This window comes from Toxorhynchites rutilus, chromosome 2 (assembly GCF_029784135.1).
Source record: "Toxorhynchites rutilus septentrionalis strain SRP chromosome 2, ASM2978413v1, whole genome shotgun sequence".
Classification (NCBI taxonomy): Eukaryota; Metazoa; Arthropoda; class Insecta; order Diptera; family Culicidae; genus Toxorhynchites; species Toxorhynchites rutilus.
Window position 1 is genome coordinate 265575182 of NC_073745.1, and position 20117 is coordinate 265595298.

General features: G+C 38.9%; 1 protein-coding gene across 2 annotated transcripts in view; it reads left to right on the forward strand.

Annotated features, from left to right (window-relative positions):
* LOC129764189 (diacylglycerol kinase 1) overlaps positions 1-20117 on the forward strand; it is a 357758-nt gene that overhangs the window by 291915 nt on the left and 45726 nt on the right. For both annotated transcript variants that reach the window (XM_055763040.1, XM_055763042.1), the window contains exons 10-14: positions 5280-5404; positions 5660-5768; positions 17631-17759; positions 18129-18340; positions 19727-19867. In XM_055763040.1, coding sequence (XP_055619015.1) covers positions 5280-5404; positions 5660-5768; positions 17631-17759; positions 18129-18340; positions 19727-19867 — 716 coding nt within the window. The remainder of the gene's footprint in view (positions 1-5279; positions 5405-5659; positions 5769-17630; positions 17760-18128; positions 18341-19726; positions 19868-20117) is intronic.

Here is a 20117-nt window from a genome sequence, read left to right on the forward strand (position 1 = left end):
ACCGACTTGCGCTTCCAAAGTTCCGCGGTTATGACGCTGCAGGAGGCTTATTCGAAGATACAAATTTGTGTGCTATCCACGTAAAACGCGTCACATCATGCCCAAGGACATTCAGCTGGCCCGTCGAATCCAAGGAGAGGGTGCTATATTAGCTTAGCATATAATCAACGGCCCTTTTCAGGGCTCCAAATTTGATGGATTAGAGTTCAGAAAAGTTTTTTGCAGGACAAACTGAAACGAGAATTTTCGTTTGGATGCCATACAGCATCGAGAAAATTCCGGAAAGATCTAATCGTTGCTGAAAAATAATCTGCCAGTTCCCTGGGAATTGAAGAATACATCCATGCGAAAGAGTTTATTTTAATGTTTTCTAATTATATGGCGAACACAGCGACCAAATACATTTGATTTCGTAATGTTTCAATCAAGTGTAATTAACTGGAAAGCTTCTGAAGATTATTCTTTCCCATCAGTAGGATATTTTCGTATCCAATAATGGATGCATAACATGAAAAACGGAAAATGTTTCGTATCACCAAAATTATATAATTTTCAATCGATTATTGCTCAGTCGCCGAAATTTTCATACTCAGAGAGTTCATTCTCCTCTAGTTTGCCTTCCAAATTGCCATCGTAAACCACACCTTCTCTCGATTCAATCACGCACGAAAAGCATACTGAAATGATATTCTGGTGGTGAAACCCATTCATTTTTCGTGAGGCGTCGTGCACAAATTACGTAACGCGATAAGGGGGGAGGGGTTAGATGTTGCGTGACGAAAGGGGGGGGAGGTTCAAAATCCGGATTTTTGCGTTAGGTAATTTGTGCACGACGCCTGAGGACATCGACAAGACAACATCGTTACTGAACGAGCTGAACGGCGAGGGATCGAGGTATTCATTACCTGGCTTGACCTGACCTGAAATGCAATCAGTTTGTTTTAACTGTGAGGGAGCGAAGAAAAGCCGATCGATCAGAAGGAGAAGAGAAGGTGACCAAGAGAGTATCAGCATCGGAATACGGTTCCTCGGGAAGACATAGAAGCAGCCGCCACACACACACACATACACGCGCGCAACTCTTTTCGTTTGCTGGTTATCGAGAGGAAACCTGGAAAGAAATGATCGCTGCTGAAAAATAATCTGCCAGTTCCCCTTGGAATTGAAAATTACATTCAAGCGAGTTTATTTTAATGTTTTCTATCCATATAATACTGCGACCACATACATTTGGTTTTGTGATTTGTCAATCAAGTGCAGTTAACAGGAAAGCTTCTGAAGATTATTCTTCAGAACAAGGTTTTTTGTATCCAATATTGGATGCATAAAACCTTGAGTCTTCAAAGTAACACTCTCGTTTTTGAAGTCACCCAAATATTTATTTATTCATTCATTCAGGATGGATTTAGATTCAACTTCAAACAAATGATCTCTAAATCAACGATAGTCCTACGTCACCCTTGCGGTTATACCATATATATAACCCACTTCCTGTTTTTATATAAAAATTATATTTTATAATTCGTCTTCGTGTGAAATCTTTCGAAACCCTCTACAAGAGTAAATCAAAATTTTTACATTAGATTATTCAGATTACATAACACAGTTATACAAACAATTATTTTGCTCTTTAAAAAAAAACTACTTCAACATAATTTGAACCAGTAGTTATTCAAATAATGATTTCTGTGGTCCAAGATTATCAGAACTTTTCGTTTTAGAAAAACAAAGATTTTGTCGCTTGAGATACTTATGCGATTCTTCAAATAACATGAGACACTTATGCAAACAGTAGTTCTGATACTTATGAACAATCTTTTCCGTCACAGCGAAGTGTTACAATGGCTAAATTCTGCTGTTATGATTTTTGTCCCACATCCCTATGCACTCAACACACTGTGCGTTGTCTTGTGTGGGTGACTACTTTGTTTGATACGTAGTGCGTAGTATACATTCCTTCCGACCGCAGTCGTGACGTAGGGGCTTATGATTCCCATTTAGCTTGTGTGCGCGAGTTGTATGACCGTGCGTCTTCTGATGACACAATCCTAATATGTGGTGACTATAATCAGCCTCATATTGCGTGGGAACTGCATGCCGATTCTGTTGTTGACCTGAACCCCTCGTTGACTACCGCTGCGAGTGCTGCTCTATTAGATAGAGTCACCTTTCTCGATCTCCAGCAACGCAACTTCATTCCCAATTTTCGTGGCCGCACATTCGATCTGGTTTTCTGCGTACCCGACATTAACATAGCTATTAGCGAATCCGTATCGCCACTGTTACCGGTGGATCTGCACCATCCACCATTAGAACTGTCGTTATCAGCCACAGGTGGAGTAGTGTCGGCTGCTGAGGATCGTAACGAAGCCGAAAAACCATTAAATTACTCTAAAATTGATTTCGCTGCATTCAATGAGTTTCTGTGTAGCTGCGATTGGAGTGTTCTTGGTCAGGACGTTAACAACATGGCGACGCGCTTTTGCGAAATTGTCTGTAGCTGGCTAGTAACAAATACTCCCAAAAAAAAACTCAGATGTCTCCAGCATGGAGTACTCCACTCCTACGTGTTCTAAGGCGCGACAAAAATTCCGTCGTCGACGAACTTTTGAAACAAAACACAACTTTCAACTCGCTAGCAATGCATACCGCAGTCTTAACGCAACTCTCTACAAATCATACGTACTTCGTGTCCAGACGAACTTGCGCAGGAATCCAAGAAGTTTCTGGAAGTTTGTAAACTCCAAGCGGAAAACTGCAGATATCCTGTCTAAGGTATTCTTGGGAGATCGAGAGTCGTCCTCTGTTCCTGAAACGTGTGATTTGTTCTCAAAACACTTTGCTTCAGTGTTTGTAGCCGATGCAGCCACCCCGTCCGAAGCCAAATGTGCTACAGCTAATGTTCCGCAGGCTTTAATAAACTTGCGGTCATTCACTGTTACTCCACAGATGATTGAGAGAAGCGTAAAAAAGTTGAAACGGTCAACAGTTCCTGGCCCAGATGGCATTCCAGCAATAGTTTTCTGTCGCTGTGCATCAGCTTCGGCTTTGCCACTCTCCCGTATCTGCACAGCTTCGCTGGATCAAGGAATCTTCCCAGATGTGTGGAAGCACTCCTATATGTTTCCCGTCTTCAAAAAAGGAGACAAGTGCAACGTGATCAACTATCGCGGGATAACCAGCCTTTCTGCCGCATCTAAGCTATTTGAGATGATCGTGAACGATGTGGTCTTCTTCGAAGTGAAGAGTTATATCTCACCAATACAACATGGTTTTATGCCAGGACGCTCGGTTAGCACAAATCTTCTAGAGTTCTCATCGTTTTGTGTCAACCGCCTTGAAGAACGAGCTCAAGTTGATGCTATTTATACCGACATAAAAGCCGCTTTCGACCGAATTGACTACCGCATCCTGTTGAGTAAACTATCTCGTCTTGGTGCTTTTGAAGGATTCATCTACTGGCTGCGGTCATACCTTTCTGGAAGGACGCTCCTTGTTAAGCTCCAGTCTCACACTTCATATCCGTTTGCTGTTTGTTCGGGAGTTCCACAAGGCAGCAATCTAGGGCCACTGCTGTTTGCGATATTTTACAACGACGTGTCGCTTATTCTCGCATCCGGCGGTGTATCGATCTACGCAGACGATTTGAAGATCTATCTGGCTATCAAAACTCTTGAGGATTGCCTTCGGTTGCAGAGCTTGCTTGACCAGTTCGAATGCTGGTGCCGGCTGAACAAACTTACCATCAGCATTACTAAGTGTGTGATCATGAGTGTTTATCGAAAAAGACAGCCAATTATATTTGAGTACATGATTGATGATATCATCTTGGAGAGAGTAAGTCAGGTCAACGACGTGGGTGTAGCACTCGACTCTAAACTCACCTTCGACGCACACCGCTCTGCGCTGATCACTAAAGCTAATCGTCAGCTTGGGTTCATTTCAAGAATATCTAGGGACTTCACCGATCCTTACTGCCTGAAGTCACTCTACTGTTCTCTTGTAAGGCCAATTCTTGAAACCGCATCGGTAGTTTGGAACCCTTACCAACACATGTGGAGCTTCAGGATTGAACGAATCCAGAAACGCTTCATCCGTAGAGCGCTCAGGCATCTACCTTGGCGTGATCCACGGAATCTGCTGCCATATATAGCTAGATGTCGATTACTGAATCTGGATACTCTTGAACGTCGTAGGCGTATTCAACAAGCCACTTTCGTTGCCAAACTAATTTGTGGTGAATTAGATGCACCTAACTTGCTAGAGATGGTTAACTTTCGCGCTCCCAGCCGAATCCTACGCTCCTCGTATTTGCTGCAACCGTTCCCGCATCGTTCAACGTTTGGTCAGCATGAACCGATAACGGGAATGATAAGGACATTTTCATTAGAAGAACATTTTTTTTATTTCGGAGAACCATCACAACGCTTCAGAAACAGGATCGAGAATTCTAATGTGCTTAATGTCATGTATTAATGTGTTTTTAACTAGTTATAAGTATTTTATTTCATTAAGACGATGTTGTCAGATGAATTTAAATTCAAACAAATAAACAAATACTGAGTACCGTTATCTATTACTCAGGTTCACTAGACATCAAGCTTCGTTTAGCAAACGCATGAATTGATACTTAGTGCACCCGTGGCCGAGTGGTTAGCGTCTCACATTGACATGCCGGGTGTTCGGGTTCGATTCCCGTTCTGGCCGGGGGATTTTTCGTCAAAGAAATTTCCATCGACTTGCACTGTGGTCACGCGTATTCTAGAGCTTGCCCCTCGGAATACATTCAAGGCGTGTTATTTGGATTAAGAAATTTTAACTAAATATTAATAAATGACGCTAGTTAATGCATACGTTAAGACAGCAAAAGTTCCATAGGAAACGTTAACGCCATTCAATATAATATAAATATAAATTGATACTTGGTTGAGTAAAATATAAGATTGGCATGGTTTCTTACTGTGGTGGCTGACAGCAGACAAATTACCACAAAGAGTTTAAAAAATGCTCGCGTACTCCTCGTTGGTGATACTCCTTGGACAAAGTATTTGTTGGAAGATAAAACTTTTAAATGGACGAAACTAATTCATTCAGATGCCGTTGCTTATTATACGTCTTGAAGTCAAAAAGGTAAACCACAAACGGGACCATTCTAGACAGAAAGTACTCCGAAATAAAAATAAATCTCTTTCTTGTACCGTGCAAATAGCCTTACTGCGCTGTTTGGGTATCCAACCATCTCAAACTGCTGTCTTTTCTATCCACTATCTCTCATCCAGTCATGTTCCGGCTGTACGACACCGATGGCAACGGCGTGTTGGACACCACCGAAACGGACGCAATCGTAAATCAGATGATGTCGGTCGCGGAATACCTCGGCTGGGACGTAACGGAACTGAGGCCGGTAAGTCAAACTAAAGTATGTGGATCTTCGTGCTGGGAAACAAGGTTCGCCTGGAATGGGAAGGACACGCGAGCCGAATGTGCTGTGCTGTATGAAACGTATCGCGCCCACACTCGGAAACTTGGCTAATGGCCGTTTTTTTTATCTTCCTTTTCTAATTAAGTTGTTTGTTCTCCATTCGCCCCCAGCTTCGGATGTGAGCAGGGCATTACCGAAAATGTGTGTGCATTCACCTATTTCTCTCTCCGGTTTCAGATCCTGCAAGATATGATGACAGAAATCGATTACGACGGTGATGGATGTGTTTCGCTGGAAGAGTGGCAACGAGGCGGACTAACCACTATCCCACTATTGGTGCTGTTAGGTAATGTATATAGGACGAATAGCATATTGGATATTTATGTTTGCTGGTGACTCCATCCACAATGGTCAATCATTTGGGATTGTTAAAACATCACGCATTGTACACCCTCCGATCCGAACGAAAGCGATACATACATTTTGTTTTGTTCCCGTCCCAACTTAATGTTTGAATCCTCTCAGCACTGTAATCCGCAAGAACTCATGTGCTCAATATTTGTCGAAGCCCGAAACGATTCTGGCCATCTTAGCTTTGAAAAGTTTACGCCACATTTATCCCTTCGAAAATCCTATAACGTTGGTTTTCAATTAAAGTTCTAATAGCACACAAAATGAATTGCTGTCATGCCTTGATAGATGCCAATACCTCGGAAGATTGACATTGACATTAGTAACCATGATTTATGAATCTTATATTTGATTGTGATTTATAAAATTTGAGCCTGTATTTCGAGCATTATATTATCGAGTATAAAATATAATCTAATGTGATTTGGTGAATTTGTTTGTAAGGTTTTTATTGTATTTTATTATATTCGCGGCTTATAGGTAGATTTGACGTGGCTTACATTACAATGAGAACCCTTAAAACCAACTGGAACAATAACATGGGCTCGTTTCTAACGCTTGAATCGATTATGCTAAGAACGGTGAAACAAACAATGGCGAGGCATGATAAAGTGATTTTACTAACAGCCATCTATTATTGATCCCATGTCACGTATGGTTGCGTGAAATTTCAATCGTATGTAAACTAGGTTTCATAATCTCCTAAGCCGTTACAGTAAGCCCACTGCGAGCCAATAACGGCTTTCCTCCGAATCATGTACCTTTTAACAAAGGAAACTTCCCGTTACTAATGGATTATGCAATCGTCATGTGCACAAATGGAGAGGCCTGAAACGGAACGGAAGTCATTCACACACCAATCGTCAATGAATGGTCTTCGCTCGTCAAAATCATCATCGTATGCTTTACAGCTTCTCGTTATCCCAGCCCACACACATGTCCATGGATGGAGCTTTCATGTTCCGCCACAATGGTGTGCTCTATGATGGATTATTATTCCGGTTTCCCCATTCGATGGTTTCCAACAGGAATCCCTCGGATTTGTGTATCGAATGTCAGTCAATTCTCATTTCCCGGACACGATAAAGTGGATCGGGCTTGCTGTTGAAGAGCGAAATTCAAACATGACAAAATACACTCAAACATGTCGATTGATCATTTTGAAATTTCTGAAGTTTTTCCTGGATAACCTCTGCTGATCGATGGTATTGATAGACAAAGATTCACCCAAAACAACCTCAAAACTGTTATTTGTAAAATCACATGAAAGGCATACACGCGAGTGTGAAGTTCACACTCGAGCTGTTCAAGCTGAGTTCGCGCTTCGCCCATATTTGATTTTAATTAATTGAATAGCACCCACTTCCATCACTTCCAAAGTCCCTTGATTAATAGGTAAATGTTCGAGCGCGACAAGCTGGAGGAACGAAGCGATATAAATGAGTAAAGTGTTGATTACCCTTTACCCCCCGTCGCTGTGAAGTGGAGTAGAATGTGGCATTGAATTGAACAGCCTGTGTTATAAAACATTGTACCGGCAAACAGTCATCAGTGAGATTATCTTAAACGATTAGAGTGTCGTAATTGCTTTAGTTCATCTTTTCGCGTGAAGCCTTGTTTGCTCTTACCACATACGGGAAGGATTGGGATGAGCTGGCAATCACATTAATACAGTGATTATAGATAAGTAATCACGGGTAAGGGAGTAAAAAGTGCCCCTCAAACCAAATCCCCAGCTCTATGGCAAATATTGTATAGGTTATTAAATAAGAAATTTTGACGGTTTATTTATATCCCTATGTGGTTTAACATAGGATCTATAGTGAAAAACGTACTTTTTCGTGTATTTCACACCATCCTCAAAAGCTTTGAGATAAAAATTTTGAAAAAAAATACTGAGTGTGCATCTTACTACGGTGTATCAAGAAAAATTATCAAAAAAAAATTTCATCAAAAATTTAAGTACTAAAGAAATATTGAACTCTTGAAAAAAAAATTTGTGATTTAGAGATTCAGTACTACTTTAATTCATATTTAAATGTATTCCTACGGCTTTTCTAGATATGTGTGATTTTTTTCCGATTTTTTTCATTGTAGCGCGGTAGGGTAAATGATCTTGGTCTGTCCAATTTGGGGTGTTTTTACGCAGCTAGTAAATGCAAATCGATTTTTCTTCATGAAAATCACACATAATCGATACGAGTTTGGGTTTGTTGAAAAGCCCCAAGTCTCTAGTTGCTAATACTACCATAAGGTGTTGAAATTATTCAAATTTTTATGTTTTTTAACGATTTTCCTTAAAGAAGAATTATGATCATGGTTTGCCCAAAAAAAATGATCATGGTTTGTCTGGTTTTAGAAATCTCCATTTTTGAATGAAAACATTCGAATTCACAATTAGATGTTGCATTTATCATTGCTTGAGTTTACTGTCATCATATTGATTCATTCATAACTTAGGCTTTCTTCAGAATATTGCCTTTTCTTGGGCATTTTAGAAGTGTTCACCTCAACACAATCAACACAGAAAAACCATACTTCTGCTATGCGCGAAGCACACCATAAACAAACATAAACAAACATAAACAGCGCGCCAAGCGGTTGCCATAGAAATCATGTGGACAAAACAACATTATTGAATTGGACAACTCATGATCAGAATTGAGTTCATCAAAATGCGTTAATTTAATGGTTTAGCTATGTAAATCCGATACAAATGGTGAGCAAGCATGATGTTTACAATATTTATAAGTGTTGTAATCCAGAAAAGGTCTGAATACGTGCCAAATAATCATCTGGTGATCGATTAAAAGTTAGCTCGAATGAGGGGCGCATTGACACTAATAGAAGGTGTATTTTATAATCCTTTAAAACATGTGATTTCGTAAAAATATACTATCAAACTACTATAAATCATGTAAAAGGCACTTTCATTCATATGTTTCGAAACATTCGAAGGCCTTATTTGACACAGGAGCGCTGAATTAGAGCATTCAAAAAAGTGGGCAAACCATGATCATATTTTCGACTGGACAAACCAAGATCATTTACCCTACAAAAATTTTTTTAAGGTTTCCAAAGGGTCTGGCTGGGTAAGAGAGTAAAAAGTCCCCCAAACCAAATCACCAGCAGTATGGAAAATATTGTATAGGGTACTAAATAAAACGTTTTGGCAGTAGTACCATATATTTGAGTCCTTATATGGTACACCATAGGATATATGGTGAAAAATGCACCTTTTCGTTTTTTTCACGCCATTCTCAATAGCTTTGAGACAAAAATATGAAAAAAATACTAAAAGTTACTATGGCGTATCGATAAATATCTTCAAACTATTTTTTCATAAAAAAATCTAATAATAAAAAAAAATTAAAAACGCAGAACAAAATTTTTTAATATATTTTCCGGCTTAGATACGCCAGCGTCTTCTTGGCGTAATGGGAAGACGCCTTGTCCGGCCAGAAGACGTACTTCCCATCCGCGTGATGCTCGTTCAGGAACGGCAGCAGGATTTTATCGAGACACTCTTCTCGATAGATTTGGTTGATTGCCAGACCGCTCGGCTTAAACCAAGGCTTTGAAATGCTCCGGTCGGAAATGACGATGTACGACATAACCTTTTTTTCAAACATGTGCTTGAACTTGTATTTCACTTCAGGCGGTGTGGATGACTTGTCGCTGGAGTAGTAATTATCATTTCCTGGAATATGCGTTTTGGACAGCGGAAAATAGCTTTCGTCGTCCAGAACGAAAGATGTCCCGCGGTATTTTTTGGTCATCCACCGACACTGTGATTTAACCGTCTCAATCTGCTTCTCCGTGTACTCCGGCGACCTCGTCTTCTTCCTGCAGACGATTCCCTCCATCTTGAGGGTCTGATGGATCAATACGTGGGAGCAGCCATATTTCCGACCGGTGTCACGCAGACTGGTTGCGTCCTTGTTGTCAAACAGCTTCTTTAACGATGTCTTCCTCTGCTTCGTCATTATCGTCACCGGACGACCACTTCCGACCTTTCGCTCTACGTTCAGGGAACCCAGGATACGGTATACCGCACTGACAGGTACATTTTCTTCCTTAAAATGTGCCACCGTGATTTTTTTTCCTTGCTGGAAATGCGTTTCGTAGAACCGTACAATGCGTTCGCGGAGCACGTGCTGTTTCGACGCCATCTTTGCTTTGACTAAATTCAAAGTAGCAAAACCAAACACGCCTACTGTTTCTAGGGAGCCCAAAGAGCAATTTTCTTGGAGAAAGAAAATTTTACGCTCTTTATTTGAGTTACTGAAAGGTATTGAAAAAATTATCATTTTTTATTTAACACCCGTTAGGAAAGAAAATTTAATACAAAGTAGAATAGTACTGAATCTCAAAATAAAAAAAAATTAATTTAAGTTAAAATTAGAATAAAAATTAATTTGAAATTTTTTTTAGAGTTTGATTTTCTGATGAAAAATTTGTTTGAATATATTGATCGATACGCCTAAGTAAGATGTACTTTCAGTATTTTTTTCATATTTTTGTCTCAAATCTATTGAGAATGGCGTGGAAAAAACGGAAAGGTGCATTTTTCACCATATATCCTATGGTGTACCATATAAGGACTCAAATATATGGTACTACTGCCAAAATGTTTTATTTAGTACCCTATACAATATTTTCCATACTGCTGGTGATTTGGTTTGGGGGACTTTTTATTCCATTACCCAGCCAGACTTTTGGAGATATAAAAAAAAAATTTTTTTGTACCGCGCAACACTGAAAAAAATATGAAAAAAACGCATATCTAGAAAAGCCGTAGCAACACATTTAAAAATGAATTAGAGTAGTACTGAATCTCAAAATCCCAAAAAAAAAATTTCAAAATTAAATTTTTTTTATTACTTATTTTTTTGATGATTTTTTTTTAAACATCTGTGAACGTTTCATATTGATACGTTCAGCCGTTTTTTCTAGCCGATTTTTCAAAGTTTGGAGTAAATTAGAGGAGCATTTAATCGCAATCGCATCAGAAGTACAAAATCCTACGCGACTCTCTAGAAAAAACGGCTGAACGTATCAATATGAAACGTTCACAGATGTTTAGGGAATATAATAGGCTAAAAATTTGCCTGCAAACATTAGAACTTACTGCGATATTTACGAAACTACAATAGATTTTGTAAAACACTATAAACATCCTATTTTTGGCACTTTTTTGAAATCGATGCAAAAATTTAAAATATTGTTTTTTCGTCAAAGTAACAAATTATCCTTGTGCAGAATTTATTGGAGTTTTCAAAACTGCCTTTTGATTTGCGGTGCGATGGTTGTTTATTGATTTTTTCATCATCAAAGACGAAGCGGTAATTTTTCATTCAAACTGAAATATCTCTGTGTGGGAAGGTTCTACAGGAACGTTCTTGGAACCAAGAAAAATCTGATTGATGAGGTTAATTGGATTTACTGTTGAGTTGGTTGGCAAAAAGTTGTGTTGGTCCAGAATATTCTTGAAAAAAGAAACAAAAATCGATTTTTCATTTCTTCCCGATATTGTTGCCCACTACACCTACACACACAAAGATAAAAATATGTACGAAAAATATTCTAATACCTGAATTAGAGCATTCAAAAAAGTGGGCAAACCATGATCATATTTTCGACTGGACAAACCAAGATCATTTACCCTACAAAAATTTTTTTAAGGTTTCCAAAGGGTCTGGCTGGGTAAGAGAGTAAAAAGTCCCCCAAACCAAATCACCAGCAGTATGGAAAATATTGTATAGGGTACTAAATAAAACGTTTTGGCAGTAGTACCATATATTTGAGTCCTTATATGGTACACCATAGGATATATGGTGAAAAATGCACCTTTTCGTTTTTTTCACGCCATTCTCAATAGCTTTGAGACAAAAATATGAAAAAAATACTAAAAGTTACTATGGCGTATCGATAAATATCTTCAAACTATTTTTTCATAAAAAAATCTAATAATAAAAAAAAATTAAAAACGCAGAACAAAATTTTTTAATATATTTTCCGGCTTAGATACGCCAGCGTCTTCTTGGCGTAATGGGAAGACGCCTTGTCCGGCCAGAAGACGTACTTCCCATCCGCGTGATGCTCGTTCAGGAACGGCAGCAGGATTTTATCGAGACACTCTTCTCGATAGATTTGTTGGTTGATTGCCAGACCGCTCGGCTTAAACCAAGGCTTTGAAATGCTCCGGTCGGAAATGACGATGTACGACATAACCTTTTTTTCAAACATGTGCTTGAACTTGTATTTCACTTCAGGCGGTGTGGATGACTTGTCGCTGGAGTAGTAATTATCATTTCCTGGAATATGCGTTTTGGACAGCGGAAAATAGCTTTCGTCGTCCAGAACGAAAGATGTCCCGCGGTATTTTTTGGTCATCCACCGACACTGTGATTTAACCGTCTCAATCTGCTTCTCCGTGTACTCCGGCGACCTCGTCTTCTTCCTGCAGACGATTCCCTCCATCTTGAGGGTCTGATGGATCAATACGTGGGAGCAGCCATATTTCCGACCGGTGTCACGCAGACTGGTTGCGTCCTTGTTGTCAAACAGCTTCTTTAACGATGTCTTCCTCTGCTTCGTCATTATCGTCACCGGACGACCACTACCGACCTTTCGCTCTACGTTCAGGGAACCCAGGATACGGTATACCGCACTGACAGGTACATTTTCTTCCTTAAAATGTGCCACCGTGATTTTTTTTCCTTGCTGGAAATGCGTTTCGTAGAACCGTACAATGCGTTCGCGGAGCACGTGCTGTTTCGACGCCATCTTTGCTTTGACTAAATTCAAAGTAGCAAAACCAAACACGCCTACTGTTTCTAGGGAGCCCAAAGAGCAATTTTCTTGGAGAAAGAAAATTTTACGCTCTTTATTTGAGTTACTGAAAGGTATTAAAAATTATCATTTTTTATTTAACACCCGTTAGGAAAGAAAATTTAATACAAACTAGAATAGTACTGAATCTCAAAATAAAAAAAAAATAATTTAAGTTAAAATTAGAATAAAAATTAATTTGAAATTTTTTTTAGAGTTTGATTTTCTGATGAAAAATTTGTTTGAATATATTGATCGATACGCCTAAGTAAGATGTACTTTCAGTATTTTTTTCATATTTTTGTCTCAAATCTATTGAGAATGGCGTGGAAAAAACGGAAAGGTGCATTTTTCACCATATATCCTATGGTGTACCATATAAGGACTCAAATATATGGTACTACTGCCAAAATGTTTTATTTAGTACCCTATACAATATTTTCCATACTGTTGGTGATTTGGTTTGGGGGACTTTTTATTCCATTACCCAGCCAGACTTTTGGAGATATAAAAAAAAATTTTTTTTGTACCGCGCAACACTGAAAAAAATATGAAAAAAACGCATATCTAGAAAAGCCGTAGCAACACATTTAAATATGAATTAGAGTAGTACTGAATCTCAAAATCCCAAAAAAAAAATTTCAAAATTAAATTTTTTTTATTACTTATTTTTTTGATGATTTTTTTTTAAACATCTGTGAACGTTTCATATTGATACGTTCAGCCGTTTTTTCTAGCCGATTTTTCAAAGTTTGGAGTAAATTAGAGGAGCATTTAATCGCAATCGCATCAGAAGTACAAAATCCTACGCGACTCTCTAGAAAAAACGGCTGAACGTATCAATATGAAACGTTCACAGATGTTTAGGGAATATAATAGGCTAAAAATTTGCCTGCAAACATTAGAACTTACTGCGATATTTACGAAACTACAATAGATTTTGTAAAACACTATAAACATCCTATTTTTGGCACTTTTTTGAAATCGATGCAAAAATTTAAAATATTGTTTTTTCGTCAAAGTAACAAATTATCCTTGTGCAGAATTTATTGGAGTTTTCAAAACTGCCTTTTGATTTGCGGTGCGATGGTTGTTTATTGATTTTTTCATCATCTAAGACGAAGCGGTAATTTTTCATTCAAACTGAAATATCTCTGTGTGGGAAGGTTCTACAGGAACGTTCTTGGAACCAAGAAAAATCTGATTGATGAGGTTAATTGGATTTACTGTTGAGTTGGTTGGCAAAAAGTTGTGTTGGTCCAGAATATTCTTGAAAAAAGAAACAAAAATCGATTTTTCATTTCTTCCCGATATTGTTGCCCACTACACCTACACACACAAAGATAAAAATATGTACGAAAAATATTCTAATACCTGAAAGTTGTAGCTTCAAAATGATGCACCTCCCATCGATATGCGTTTATTTTTCACGAAGTTACAGCATGTCAAAAATCACTCAAAATTTCCGACTTCGCATTCTGTTCCTCTAATTGTTTTGTCAAGTGTATATTGAAGCTACAAGTTTTTAGTTTTAACATCTCCTACTTAAATATCTTTTCTTTGATGTGAATGTGTAATTTCATAAATAGTGTGGCAAATCCCAGCAAACATGAAATCGTATAACTAGCGTATATCGTGTACCACATGACAACATGTATATTGGAAAATATACATACAAAAGTGGAGACGATATACATTAGAGTGCCAATGAAAATGGCCATCTCGAATTTTCAAAGCGAACTTGATTGAAAATGTTGATTCCCACGAAAAACTACCCTGTGCAAAATATCAGCTCAATTGGACTTCATTTACTAGTGTCGCATAGTGGTCAAAGTTTGAGTTTTTTAAGAACCGAAAAATCTCCCAAGGGCGAAGTAAAGGAAATTAAGGTTTTCGAAAAAAATAATTGATGCCAAATGTCTTCAAATTGCATGAAACGTCGAGTTCTAGTGTCATCTCGAAAAAAAAATTATTGTAAAAAATCGACACTCTGGGGCTTTTTTCGGAATACGAAACTAAAAGTATGGTTTAGGGTGTCAATAAAAAAGTTAACTCGATTTTTCGTTCGGAACTTGCTACGAAATGTTAATTTGCACAATAATATTAGGCTGTCAAAAAAGTCCTGCGGTATTTTTTTGAATTTTCATTTGTTCATAAAATTAGTTACAATCATCTGTTTTAAGTCAAATATGCGCCGTTTTGTTCGATGACTTGTTCCCAACGAGATGCCAACTTCATAATACCCCTGTTATAGAAGCTCGCTTCCTTATTGGCAAAAAACTCGGATAGCAAATTTTCACAGGCCTCTTTTGTGGCTAACTTCTGACTACCTAGCTCGTTCGCCATGGACAAAAACAGGTGGTAGTCACTTGGTGCAAGGTCCGGACTATACGGCGGATGCAAAAGAACCTCCCATCCGAGCTCCCGGAGCTTCTGGCGCGTCACCAAAGAAGTGTGTGGCCTGGCGTTGTCCTGATGGAAGACAATGCGGCCTCTGTTTATCAAAGATGGCCTCTTCTTCATGAGTGCTACCTTCAAGCGGTCCAGTTGTTGGCAGTACAGGTCCGAATTGAGCGTTTGGCCATATGGAAGCAGCTCATAATAGATTATTCCTTGACAATCCCACCAAACACACAACACAGCACACCTTCCTGGTCGTTAATGAGGGCTTGGCCACCGTCTGAGCCGCTTCAGCGGGCTTCAACCACGACCGTTTGCGCTTCACGTTGTCGTAAGTGACCCACTTTTCATCGCCAGTCACCATCCGCTTCAGAAACGGGTCGATTTTGTTGCGATTCAGCAGCGATTTATATGCGTCGATACGGTCAAAGATGTTTTTTTGCGTCAACGTGTGTGGCACCCATACATCAAGCTTCTTTGTGAATCCAAGTTCCTTCAAATGGTTAATAACTGTTTGATGACTTATCACCAGCTCTTGGCCGATGCTACGGCTGCTACTATGCCGGTCTTTCTCGGCTAATTCAGCGATTTTGTCGCAATTTTCGATGACAGGCCTTCCGGAGCGTGGCGCGTCTTCGACGACCTCTACACCAGAACGAAAACGTTGAAACCATCGTTGTGCGGTGGAAATGGAAACTGTATCGGGTCCATAAACTGCACAAATTTTATTGGCAGCTTGAGATGCATTTTTGCCTTTGTCATAGTAGTACTGTAAAATATGTCGGATTTTCTCTTTATTTTGCTCCATATTTGCGACACTATAACTCACGACCGACTTAACCAAACAAAACACTGTCAAAGACTATATTATAGCGCGCAAAAATACTTTTCCAACAAACTATAGCATGACTCGATACAATGAATACAACTAGAACTACGCGCTTACAACGACACCTCGCGGAAATACCGCAGGACTTTTTTGACAGCCTAATAATATGCAAAAAATAAGCTCATTCAGACATCAAATTTGAGTTTTTTAAAAACCGGAAATCGGAGTTTTTAAAAAAAATTGATGCCAAATGTCTTCAAATTGCATGACGCGCTATAATATAGTCCTTGACAGTGTTTTGTTTGGTTAAGTCGTTCGTGAGTTATAGTGTCGCAAATATGCAGCAAAATAAAAAGAAAATCCGACATATTTTACAGTACTACTAATATTTAATAATATTTTGCATAGGATATATTATCGTGCAAATCAACATTTCGTAGTAAATTCCGAATGAAAAATCGAGATAACTATTTTTATTGGCACCCAAAACCATAGTCCCAGAGTGCCATAACATAATTTTTGACATAATTTTTTTTTTTAGATGACACTAGATCTCGACGTTTCATGCAATTTTAAAACATTTGGCATAAAAAAAAATTTCGAAAACCCCGATTTCGATTTCCCCCTTGGGTTTTCGATTTTCAAAAAACCCAAACATTGACCGCTTTGCACCACTCTTCCTTAAGTCCGATTGAGCTAATATTTTGCATAGGGTGTTTTTTTCGAGGAGGTGAACCTTTTTTTATGGGGTAACTTTTTTGAAACTCGAGTTGACCATTTTCATTGGCACCCCATTGTATACTAATGTAAAAGGTTACTACTCATATCAATCCTTATTTTTTTATATCTCAAACAACAATATACAATTGGAAATATCATTTTCTTGCAGCCACAAATTTCTTTTGATATTAAAAATGGGATTTTTTGCTATAACCCTAAAATCCTCATTACATGCTCAAATCACAATGTTATGAGTTGTTCAAAGAGTTGGATATGAAAATGAGGAACGTGTGAACGTTACCGAAAACGACTGATAGAATTGAACTGCGCTTTGCTCTAAAAGCGACCAGGATTTTTCTTGATGACAATGCCCCGTCGCACCAAACAAGACTATCCAGGCAAACGCCCGGGATGAACTACCGCATGCGGCTTATTCACCAGACTTAGCGCCCTCCGGTTACCATTTGTATTCATCGCTAAGCAGGTTTGACCAAAAACAAACAAAAAAAAATCATAAATTGCTGGAAGAGAAACATGTCCGGCTTCCAGTGACCAGTACTTCGATTGAAACATTTTAAGCTATTCAAGATTCAAGAACGTGCATTTTCAATAAAAAAAAATCGAATTTAAATGACACCTGGTAACTACGCGGTGACGAAAAATCACAAACGTGCCAAAATTTTCCATGCAATAATGCTTCCAATTTGTCTTGCCGGGTTCAGCTGCACAGCATGGTTATAATTAGGTTTACTCGGCACTCACAAAACGTGATTAATGCCTAATTTACGTATAATCGGGATTTGACACTCGCTCGACATCTTTCTGTGGTCCCAAAACATACTGACGCGGCACTCGACGACCAGAGGATCCCCCAACACTAAATCATCCCATAAATTCATCGCAATTTGTCACGCCAGAGAAATTATGTTCTTTATTTTATTTCCCGCGCACGCTTCTGTCCTATTGTGACTGGCGCAATTCACCGCTTCCGTCACCCGTTTCCGACGGCCAAAGGTGTCGATAATACCCTGAAGGAGGACGGATACCACGTGTGGCGGCTGAAGCACTTCAGCAAGCCAGCTTACTGCAATTTGTGCCTCAACATGCTGGTCGGGCTTGGCAAAAAAGGACTATGCTGTGTGTGTAAGTATTTATTTTCATTGCATGTTTCGGTGCCATCTGACCATCAAATTACTGCCATGGTTTTGGGGCGCCATATCATTCGCCGCAGGTGGCAGAGCGGCCCGAGCATAATTTAATTTGACATTTTAACATTCAGAGTAGGTATAGTATTGTTCTCTTTTTTTTTTTTGTTCGGCAATGAAAAATGTTGGTACAGTCTTTATGTCATATTAACAACGCTTTCAGCCATTTTGCCACATTTTCACAAGAATTCATATTTTTTCGTCATCTAGTGATCGCAATTTTTATCAAAATAAATATATACGACCATCTATTTCATGTCCTCGGTGGCTTGTGGCTGCGCGGTGGCGGTTTGGTGCCGAAAAACAGTGTGTAAATATACGGTCCACGAGCGGTGTGTCCAACGTGCGCCAGCATCCTGCATCGCCACCTACGTCAAGTCGAAAAAGTCGAAAACCACTACAACTTTTCAACATCACTGGGTCGAGGGCAACTGCTACGGTCGTTGCTCCAAGTGTCGGAAGCGCATTAAAGTATACAACGGGATTACCGGATTAACGTGTCGATGGTGCAGGATGATGGTAAGTGAATGTACTTGTTTCAACTTTGAGGAGATTTTCCTCTTCATGTACAACAATATGTTCGATAATTCAAGTAATGCCGGAAACGAGTTTAAAAAAATAGTGGAAGTTGAAGCTGATGAGAACAAAAGCAATAAAAAGTGATAAAACGCAAAATAATCCCACTGAATCCGTTCCGCCCTAATTAGCTTTGATTATTCAAGTTTATTTTTCTTGCAGGAGAAGAATACCTTTTTTGCACTGAAATCTACGATATTATATCAACTTCTTCAGAATCATTCTCCCGGTGTTCTTCATTTGAAACGAACTACGTTGAAGACTCCTCTCTATCTTCTGTACAGTTTATCAAAAAGAAAATTGCAAAAAATTATTTGACATTATTATTATTTAACATTATTAACATTATTTATTTGGCTTGTATTGTCGTGACTTGACCTTGAATATGGACAGCGAGATTACTTGAGTTGTTTGCGAACGAAAAGAAAGTGACTCTATGAAGATACTTACGTGTTTGTACTGGTTCTCTAGTTTTCATTTAAAATGTAGAAATATTATTGGCAATGCTTGTCGTCGAATTCGTGACAAGCCGTTTTTTTTTGCACACCTGACTGTGGTAAGATTTATCAACGCATAATAGAAATGTCCGATAACATTTGACTGGGATCCAATAGTATCAATTGTTATGTTTTGTCCTCTTAGGAGACCAACTCTGGGGCGCTCGAGTATGGGTTCCTTAGAGATGGGGGTGAGAGGAGGGTAAACAACACGGCTAGGATTTAATAGTGAATCAATCTGTATCACTATGAGATGAGCTAGCAACAGACGCTGCTGCCACCTTAAACTCAACCTCATCAACCTTTTAACAACTCTGATGAAAACATGATAACTATTCGTGAAACTTAGGGAATAGATGCAATTTAATATTTTGCAGTAACTTCGAAGGAATGAAAAGTAGTAATTTCGAGCTATTGTGAATTCTGAAACAAGTGTCAACAACAGGAATCGATCATTCTTTGCGTGTCGAATGCTGGACGAATAAACATAGAAATAATAAATTTTCAATACAATGGTTCAAACACCATCCATCAACTGTGCCCACCATGTCTTGGAGTTTGCATCGCTATGAGAATACTTCTCCAGGATACAGAATTAAATAAAAACAGAGCTAACAGCTTATCGTGGCCATTTGGGAGCGGCTTACTGGTTGATTATGCAAAATTGTGCGATTGATGAGAGGATGCGGAAAAAAACACATAGCTGAGCACTGATATCTGATATCGAAACTGATGAGACGACGAGTTTTCATATTCATCAAATTTGAATACGTCCCTCTGTGGGGTTTGCCTCAGCGTCATCTTATTTACATTCTCATTTTGGCTTTTTCAGCTACACAACAAATGTGCCTCGCTTGTGAAAGCGGAATGTTCGCTGGGCGAATTCGGGAACCTGGTGCTGCCTCCTACATCCATCTGCCCTGCCGTTCTGGACCGACAGAAGTCAATCAACTTTACCAACAGTCGGGGGAAGGTAAGCGAACCCATAGTGAATTGAAGTGAGCTGTCTTTTATCTTTCGTGGTGATGTAGGTACACTTATTAAGTGTTTGATTTTGTATCCATACAAACTATTTTATTATATAAATCGGAACTTTTATTGCTGCAGTCAGAAAATTATTCGAGTGGACGATACAGATTGTTCACATTTATTAGATCCGTTCATTAGCCAGTCCTTTTCAATTGCATAAAAATACTTGAAATAAAATTCAAGGCAGGTTTTTC